The 9719-nt window shown below is 35.9% G+C and overlaps 1 protein-coding gene across 1 annotated transcript; it reads left to right on the forward strand.

Annotated features, from left to right (window-relative positions):
• Positions 1 to 974: 974 nt before the first annotated feature.
• LOC111385396 (external alternative NAD(P)H-ubiquinone oxidoreductase B2, mitochondrial-like) lies at positions 975 to 7110 on the forward strand. The gene is made up of 13 exons (XM_023009778.1): positions 975 to 1085; positions 1116 to 1126; positions 1213 to 1352; positions 2460 to 2778; positions 3180 to 3386; positions 3671 to 3921; positions 4743 to 4965; positions 5072 to 5176; positions 5521 to 5793; positions 5896 to 6017; positions 6312 to 6431; positions 6594 to 6708; positions 6836 to 7110. Exons 3-12 carry the CDS (start codon positions 1264 to 1266, stop codon positions 6679 to 6681), a joined length of 1797 nt encoding a protein of 598 aa, XP_022865546.1. The 5' UTR covers positions 975 to 1085; positions 1116 to 1126; positions 1213 to 1263; the 3' UTR covers positions 6682 to 6708; positions 6836 to 7110.
• The last annotated feature ends 2609 nt before the right edge of the window (positions 7111 to 9719 follow it).

Raw genomic sequence — 9719 nt, forward strand, 5'->3', positions numbered from 1 at the left:
GTATGAATGTATAAGTATAAAAAATAAATTATTTTATTTTAAGAGGAGTAAATAAGGTTTAAATTGGTTAAATATTGAGCACAAAGCAAACCATGCCATTTCCTTTACTTCAATATTACAATATGAAAAGTCAATTTTTAAAATTCATAGGAGACCAAAATAGGTTGGCGGTGCAAAATTTCCCAACTACTTCTAAATCTACCATCCGATACTTGCAACTTGTACTTCCGTTCCAATTCCAAATGGTCCACAAAAAATAAAATAATATATATTTCTCCAACTAAGTCGGTGATTTTTGATCAAAATCACGGCTGATTCTCTGACCCCACCAATCAAAAATGAAAACAAAAATAGAAAAAAAATAACATTCTTTCAAAAAAAAAAAAAAAAAAAAAAATTTTAAAAAAAAAAAAAAAAAAAAAAAATCTTTAAACAGTGATTTGATATTATTTTAATAACATTTTTTAATAAAATAATGTTACACGTAAATTCAAAATTTTTATTCATTTTTTAACCATATTTTATTATTTTTCATCAATCTATTATTTCAAAATATATTTTTTCAAAATAACGTAACTCAAACATACGTCTAATGTTGTACGGATCGCAATAGAATTTGTACAATTTGAGGCCCTGTTTGATTTTCATTTTTCTCAAAACATATTTTTCTCTTTTTTTTTTATCGATATATTTTTCATTAAAATAATATTATATGTAAATAAAAAACTTTTCATCGATACATTTTTCATTAATATATTATTTCAAAATTTATTTTTCCTTGGAAATAGGGTCAAACACCCTCTGAATTTCCAGCGAAAATTTGCGAGCATGTAGGCTCCTGAAATCTCGCACGTGTTGGGTGAGTGGAAGGACAGAGACTCACAAAGCCTTGTGTCCTCTGAAATACACGTGTCCAATTCTTGGGCGGTAAGCCATGTCAAAGCTGGCAGAAGGTTCGACAACAGCGCATCATTTCACGTTCTCTACGCCCTCCAACCTCTTTGGGGAAATTTTCCATCATTCCTTTCCACACAAATAACGCATTTCTACGTTATCATTTTTCAATCACAATTCACAAATCAAATCAGAGGTCCTCTCTTTTTCTATCTCTAAAACAAAATCCAAGGTAATTGATGCACCTTTAGTTTGTTACAGTTAATATGAGTTCATTGAACGTTCTCTTTTTTATTATTTTTTTTTTCTTGTGCTTAGGGGATCTGAAGACTGAAGTTGAGGTGAGATTTTTCCGAGTTAAGGAAAAGCATGGAGAAAATTACGGCGTTCCAAAGATTTTCTAGAGCTTTCCGAGGGAATTCATCGCTTACTAAAATGTTGATTGTTTTCACCGTCAGGTAATTATTTTCCGTTTTTTATTTTGTGCTTCTGGATCTTCTTTGTTTAGTTGTGTACAAGTGTTGTTTGGATCGGAATTTTTGGGCTCTGTTTTATGCTTCTCGCTAGTTTCTTGGAATAAGGTTAGCGTGATTGTGTCTGTTTAACTGATCATTAATTTCATCGAGTTTATTGCTGTTGAGGTGTTTGTTTCATGCGATTAAAACAGAGTTAGAATGTGTTTCAAGTATATATGGTTTGAATACTTGGAATTAGATTTAAAGAACTTAGATACACGGGCTAAGGATTATATGTTATTGCTGCTGATAATTGAATACACCGAAAGACCATTTACGATTTTAAGTATCTGATCCGCAAAAAAAATAATCTGACTGACACTGTTTGATCTCCTCATATCGTGATTTGAATTGTGCTAATGATTTGATTTGATCTGGACGGATACTCAAGATTCATTGACTTAAGGACGAAATTTATGCTTCTTCAATGGACGTATCTTGTGTCAACTTAGGCAGGTTCTAGGTAGATTTTTTTGTGATGGTGAAATCTTATATGTTTTCATACCATAGGAGCAAAAATTAATTTGCAGAGGTGTTAGAATTTGAAAGGGAATTTGTTCTACATCTCATTTGTTGCTCTTTCATCATCATGATTTAGTATATACTCTGGACTGTATTATTTTGTTTTGATCAAATAGCTGCACTTCCCCTCTACATAGCTTGTTCGCTGGTTTGTAATTGTATGATTACAGTTATTTATGCTTATTGCAAATTTTAGTTTGGTATTTAGGATCAGGTTAAAGGATAACGAGAAAGCAATGGAAAATACCCTAGCTCTTTTGATGGCTATCTAACTTCTCCTTTTTAATTTACAGTCAAAGAAAGTATTCACTTAGTATGCCAAATTTTACACGAATTGTTTCAGTTCTTAGTAGATATCTGATGTGATAATTTTTTTTTTTTTTATTATTATTATTATTATTATTATTATTATTATTATTATTATTACTATTATTATTATTATTACTATTATTATTATTATTATTATTATTATTATTATTATTATTATTATTATTATTATTTATTAAACCTGTTATGTTTGATTGGCAGTGGTGGTGGACTTGTAGCGTATTCTGAGGCTAAACCTGATAGTGGTATGAATGCCATTACATCGACTGAGGCTAAACGTCATAATGGTACGAATGTCATTCCTTCATCTGAGGCTGATGGGAAGAAAAAGAAGGTGGTGGTACTTGGAACTGGTTGGGCTGGAACAAGTTTCTTGAAGAACCTGAAAAATTCCTCATACGATGTCCAAGTCATATCACCGCGTAACTATTTTGCATTCACACCATTGTTGCCAAGTGTCACCTGCGGTACAGTGGAACCTCGCAGCATTGTTGAACCTATTCGTAACATTGTCAGAAAGGTAATTGTAGCGAATAAGTAATTTTAATCAATATATTCTATCAGGTTCCTTCAAAATACTATATTTTGCACTTGTGCTTGAAATCATTGCACATTTAAGTTACTTCAAGTTGCTTTGAACTTGCAAAACAATTAAAATGCATTCTGATGGTGACATGATCCTCATTCTATTCAGTGTCTATTTTCTTTTGACATATTAAATTATCAAACATTTGATATGATGTGTTGGTCAAATTTGTTCTGTGTACCCAAGAAATGCATAGAGCTTGAATGTATCCCCATTTCTAGAATGAGTTTTGCTGATGGTTTAAAGTGACTTTTTCCTGTCGCAAAATCATTAAGCATTTTGTAGCATGTTTTTAAAGTACATCATCAGTAGTTCAATGTTTACTTGCTCGGCAGAAAAGCGTAGATGTTCATTACTGGGAAGCAGAATGCTTCAAGATTGATGCAGATAATAAGAAAGTGTATTGTCGGTCTAACTTGACAACCGATCTTGATGGGGAAGAAGAATTTTCAGTGGACTATGACTACCTTGTGATTGCCATTGGAGCTCGTGCAAATACCTTCAACATTCCTGGAGTGGCGGAAAATTGCCATTTCTTGAAGGTAATATCTGCTGGCTTGTTTGACTTGTTATGCAATCAGTGTTTCATTATGTTCCTCAAGGCTGTAATTTAATTTCCCCGGAGAAAATAGAACAAAATCCTCCCTTTCACATTTGAGCAATAAAACATTGTGAGTAAAGTTTCCTTTACCATGAAGTCAAAACTGAACCCTGTTTGAACCATGTTAATATATAAAATCCGGCCCTTTGCCCTTACCTGTATGAACGTTTTTGTACATTGGGCATCTTCATTGCACATTGATTCATGAAACTGCTCTTCCTGCAGGAAATAGAAGATGCTCAGAGGATTCGTAGGACAGTTATTGACTGTTTTGAGAGGGCCAGCTTACCTAGCATCACTGATGAAGAGAGAAAGAAAATTCTTCATTTTGTTGTTATTGGTGGAGGTCCAACAGGTGTGGAGTTTGCAGCAGAGCTTCACGATTATGTGAATGAAGATCTAGTCAAATTATACCCCAAGGCTAAAGATTTAGTTAAGATAACACTTCTTGAGGCAACAGATCATATTTTGAACATGTAAGCTCCTTCTTAGTTAAACTACATGTCTTGAATCACAATACCACAAATGAAATACTAGAATAGGAGTTGTAGTTCAACTCCTTTGCGTTGGATACAAATTTTGGCTGTTTATCCTTTTAATGACACACAGAAGACTAATATCTAGACTGTTTTAGCCTTTATAACGATGCATCAGAATCCCAATTTCCAGAAGTCACAGCATGATGGTCCCTGGTAAAGCTGGTGATAGGATTCAAGAACTGTAGCCAAAAGTTTGCTTAAATGATATGCAAGTCCTTGAACGTAGAGATAAAAAATTTGACACAATTCTCTCTCTCTTTCTCTCAACTTTCCAGTGCTGTAGAAGTAAGGTTAAACTTCCTCCAACACGAGTTGTTCTATTTTAACTGAGAGAAGGAAGAAAGGAATTCTTTACTTCGGACAACATACGAACTTCATGATATGCATGGCGTTTTCTTGAAAGTAGTATATGCTTCAGTCTAATTCAGTAAGACGTCACAAATATGGGGGCAGCGTCTATAATTTACATATAGGATCATTACATGTAGTAATGAATAATGATTGTACTTCTTTTATGACATTATATTGCACAAACTTGAGTAGCTTTGTGAAACTACACAAGTAGTTCAGGTTTGTTTAGTTTGGTCCTACTGATTATCCAGATTTAAGCATCCCATGTCATAAGACGTATATTGTCATGTACGCATAAGCCAGTAGACAGGCAAGAAAAAAATATTAGTTTTAAGATAGATAAGAAATTTTCAATTGAAAGATGGAGATATATATTCCTCAGGTTCTCAGCCAATTCTTGCATGCAGGTTTGACAAAAGAATTACGGCTTTTGCGGAAAAAAAATTTCAAAGAGATGGTATTGATGTAAAAACAGGGGCTATGGTTGTGAAAGTATCAGATAAAGAAATTTCCGCTAAAGAAGTTAAGAATGGGGGGAATATATATTCAATGCCATATGGCATGGCTGTCTGGTCAACGGGTATTGGAACTCGTCCTGTTATAATGAATTTTATGAAGCAGATTGGTCAGGTAATATCTCAGACATAGATTAACTTGCTATTAAGTTTTGACTTTGTTGTCTATCTGTTTTTGATTTCTTATTTTGCTCAATGTTGAATATCCATTTTGTGCCCAGCCTAACAGACGTGCATTAGCAACTGATGAATGGCTACGAGTAGAAGGAAGTGACAGCATCTATGCACTTGGAGATTGTGCCACAATCAATCAGCGCAAAGTCATGGTATCTGTTCATTCTCTCTCTCTGCCTGCTTTTGCCTTACAGTTTGTTTATGATTATCAGAATACATCGAATTCTGCAGTAGTGGCATATTATATCGCATCTTGGATATTCTAGTAGCATTTTGTGCCGATTTTCATCTTCCTTTCATAGGATTTGAAAGTATTTGTTTGGATGTGTTGGTGTACATTACCTTGATTACATTGTGTAAGTAAAAGATTATGTTTGGAACCTTTTCTTCTCATGTCCTTTAGGCAACCCAAGGACAGATGGTATAGACTTTCATTTTGTGTTGCATGATGCGTTCCATTATTCTGCTTTTATCCTTCAACTGTTTATCTTTTCAGGAGGATATTTGTGCCATATTTCGCAAAGCAGATAAAGACAACTCTGGAACACTTACAGCTAATGAATTTCAAGAAGTCCTTGATGACATATGTGAAAGATACCCCCAAGTTGGCCTCTATTTAAAACAAAAACAAAAGAATAGTTTGGTTGATCTGTTGAAAGATTCGAAGGCGGATGTCGTAAATGAATCTGTTGAAGTAAATCTTGAAGAGTTCACAGTAGCTCTTTCCCAGGTAGATTCTCAGATGAAGAATCTTCCAGCAACTGCTCAGGTTAGTATTAAAAGATTTATAAATGGTGGATTTGGCTATCTCTGTATTCCCCAGAATTATTTTGTAAACCTGCGTTTATGTGCTTTATTGTTGTCATTCCAGGTTGCAGCACAACAAGGTTCCTACCTTGCTGATTGTTTCAACCGCATGGAGAAGTGCGAAAAAAATCCAGAAGGTCCTCTTCGGTTCAGAGGAGAAGGACGTCATCGTTTCCGCCCCTTCAGGTACAAATTAAATTTTGTTCTTGAAAGCTTTCTGCTTTCTCTTTATTTCATGGTAGGTTTTCTCCGTAACACATGCACTCTGGATTGGTACACGGTCTCCACAGTAGCTTTCCATATAATCTCTAGTTCATCAGTTGGAGTTACAAATTGGAGGAATTATAATCACCATCGAAGCAAAGTGAACAAAATATATGATACTGAAGAAAAATATAAAAGCTCCTATTCCATCAATACTTTAGCTGCTGCCACCTGGTGGATATCTTGATGTGTTCTAATTCTGTGATGATGTTCAAGGTACAAGCATTTTGGACAATTTGCTCCTTTGGGAGGGGAGCAGACAGCTGCCCAACTTCCAGGAGATTTAGTTTCGATTGGCTACAGCTCCCAGTGGCTTTGGTATTCTGTGTATGCAAGGTGAGGTTTCTACTTTTCTTCATTGGAAAATTTGGATAAACTTGTAAATAAATAAATTGAAACATGTACATATCATTAGGCTGCAATAGATTAGGTATTGTACATAACTAACTTTCCATTTTTGGATAAATTTTTTGTTAATTACTGGACTTTATTATCCAGTAAGCTAGTCAGTTGGCGAACAAGAGCATTGGTGATATCAGACTGGGGAAGGCGTTTCATCTTCGGGAGAGACTCCAGCGGCATTTAAGAGAGCGAACAGTTTTTCGATATATATGTAAGCATCATAAGCCTTGTGTTTGTTTTGAACCCAAGCCACATGTTCCTTTGCAGTTTTGTCATTTGGCAGTCAGAGCAGTTTTTGCTGTATTCACGTGTTTATTCATCTTTTTTATTTATTCCAGCCAATCTGGCCGAGAGAATGTACTTGACAACACGACACCAAGTTTTGCAGCTAGATGCGAAGTTATGACAGAAAATATTCAGTCTTGTCCCTTTTCTTGTATTCGAATAAAGATATTGCTCTATGATTTCTCACTTGTTCATGTTGATTTTTTCATTTTCTTCTATTGTTTAATTTTTTAAACTCTGGCCAATATATCGGTGTAAGAACATGGATGCTTTAATTTTGGTTTGAGACTGCGTTACAGTTGATGATATTTGTGATATCGCATGTGAATCTTTCTTGTAACAAGATGGAAAACCCATTGGGTACAAATCCCTAACTGATTAAGACATGTTGGTTCTTTCTGCTTGGTTATGATAGCTGAAATTCGCCATGCTGCTAACTTTCGCTAATACTTTATGTATCAGATGGGCTTGAATTGTGTTGATGACATGAGTTCAGGTTCTCTGTCTTCAATTTCTGACCATTCTTTCGATTTCATGGGCTTCGTCTGGATAGATCATAGAAGGAAAAAGAAAGGAGAAACGAGTGGAATCTATTATTATTATTATTTTTTTTTCATGTCTTTTGTTTTCCGCTGAAACGAAAGTCAAGAGAAAAATTTCTTGCTAATATACTGTCTTTGTGCAAACAATTCCGAGTGTCCAGTTAAAAGTAATGTTCTTCAGGATACAAGCATTTGGTTCCATCTTGAAGGTTAAACCCAGCTGCAAAAATGGACATACTGATTGGTACAAATGTTGTTTGCTAAGCAAATGGAATATGGTCGGTCAATGAGAATATATTCCATTGCATGTATTGATATCTCGCGTGAGAGAGTTAATAAAATAACAAGTCTAACCGCCGCCTTCACCTTAAACCATTGGAATTCATCACTTGGAGTCCAGTTTTAGGTTCTTCAGAAACACACCGTTATCAATTTCTGCACTCTCATGGAAGCGAAAGGGAAAAGAGTAACGTAATGAGTTGCATCGGAGACGAGTTCAAAGGGTTGGACAAAGGAACTGAAAATCCGCCCGGGATAGATACAGTAGTTTTGGAGAGTGATGTAAGTGAGTGTGGCAGTAATGTTGGAGAAGGTGGTGGTGCTGCTGGTGTCACAGTAAACACTAATGCTGGTAGTTTAGGTGCTTCTTGTTCATCGTGTGCCTTTAGGTCACCACCTCCGTTCTTGTTGAAGCTATATGATATGGTGGAAAATATCGAAACAAACTCCATTGTGTCCTGGAATGCAACAGTATCTAGCTTTATAGTATGTAATGCCCATTTGTTTGCTGCTAATATTCTTCCTCAGTATTTCAGGCACAACAATTTCCAGAGTTTTGTATGTCAACTTAACACCAATGTAAGTATTTCCTCAGTTTATCAACATTTTTCATGTACATCAATCCATTTCTCAAGACTCTCCTTTTCAGTGTTCACTTTTTGTTTGGAGTATTTGTTGGGAATGAGAACTTTGCAACACACTTAAACTTACGAAACTGGATTGAATGCAACCAACAATTATTCAACTACAGCTCTGGCTATTATATAGCCTCAGACTCTAACAAACTGAACTGAAAACATGCTCACGTATCGGCTACACGCAGCCACGTGTTTTAACAGAAAGTAAAGACAATATCAAAGCATAACCTAATCCTAAGGACTGGGTCTTTATTCAACTGACTAACAAACCTTAAAGACTTGGACAACGCTCTTCAATCTCTCCCTTAAGCTAAATTCAGTGAAACAATTTAGCTTACTTCACTAACTTCACACATTCCCAGCATGCTCCGAAGTTTAAGAAATGTATCAGACTTCAGGGGTTTAGTCATTATGTCAGCTACTTGTTCAGTACTTCCACAATGAACCAAAACAATTGAACCTTCCTTTGTGAGATCTCTAAGGAAATGGTACCTCACACGTATGTGTTTGCTACGTCCATGTAACACTGGGTTCTTAGAAAGTTTGATGGTGGACGTGTTGTCACATTTGATGCAAGTACAGTCCTCATTTTCATGCCCGAGCTCCTTCAGTATCCTCTTCATCCAGATTGCTTGGCACGCACAATTTGCTGCTGCGACAAACTCTGCCTCAGTTGTTGACAGAGTCACAATTGGTTGTTTCTTCGAACTCCATGAAATGGCTCCTGAGCTTAACAGAAAAGCGTATCCACTCGTACTCTTACTGTCCTCCATGTCTCCGGCATAATCACTGTCAGTGAATGCCATTAGCTTGTCATCACCACCATTCTTGTAGTAAATGCCGTAGTCTACTGTACCTTTTAGATACCTAAGGACTCTTTTGGCAGCCTGCAAGTGAAGTTCAGTGGGTTTTGCCATATATCTGCTTAGTAGACTTGTAACGAACATTAGATCAGGCCGTGTAGCAGTTAGGTACATCAAACTTCCTACAAGCTGCTTGTAGTAAGTTTCATCAACCGTGACACCATGCTTATCTTTTCCTATCTTGGACCCTGGCACAATTGGACTGGTGACCATGTTGCTCTTCAACATTCCAAACCTTTTCAACACCTCCAATGCATATCTTCTTTGAAAGATAAAATTGCCTCCTGTTTTTTGTAACACTTCTATCCCAAGAAAATAACTCATGCTCCCCATATCAGTCATATCAAATTCTCTCATCATGGAAGTCTTGAATTCAAGCAACATATTAGCATCATCACTGGTAAAAATCAAATCATCAACATATAAACTTACAATGATGATCTTGCCTTCGTTGCTCCTCTTAGTGAACAAAGTTTGCTCACTTTCACATCTCTGGAAACCTTTACTGACAAAGGATGCTTCAATGCGGCTGAACCAAGCTCGGGGAGCTTGTTTCAAACCGTACAAGGCTTTATACAATTGATAGACCATATGCTCCTTTCCCTTCCTCTCATA

The sequence above is a fragment of the Olea europaea genome, unplaced genomic scaffold (genome assembly GCF_002742605.1).
Source record: "Olea europaea var. sylvestris unplaced genomic scaffold, O_europaea_v1 scaffold3150, whole genome shotgun sequence".
NCBI lineage: Eukaryota > Viridiplantae > Streptophyta > Magnoliopsida > Lamiales > Oleaceae > Olea > Olea europaea.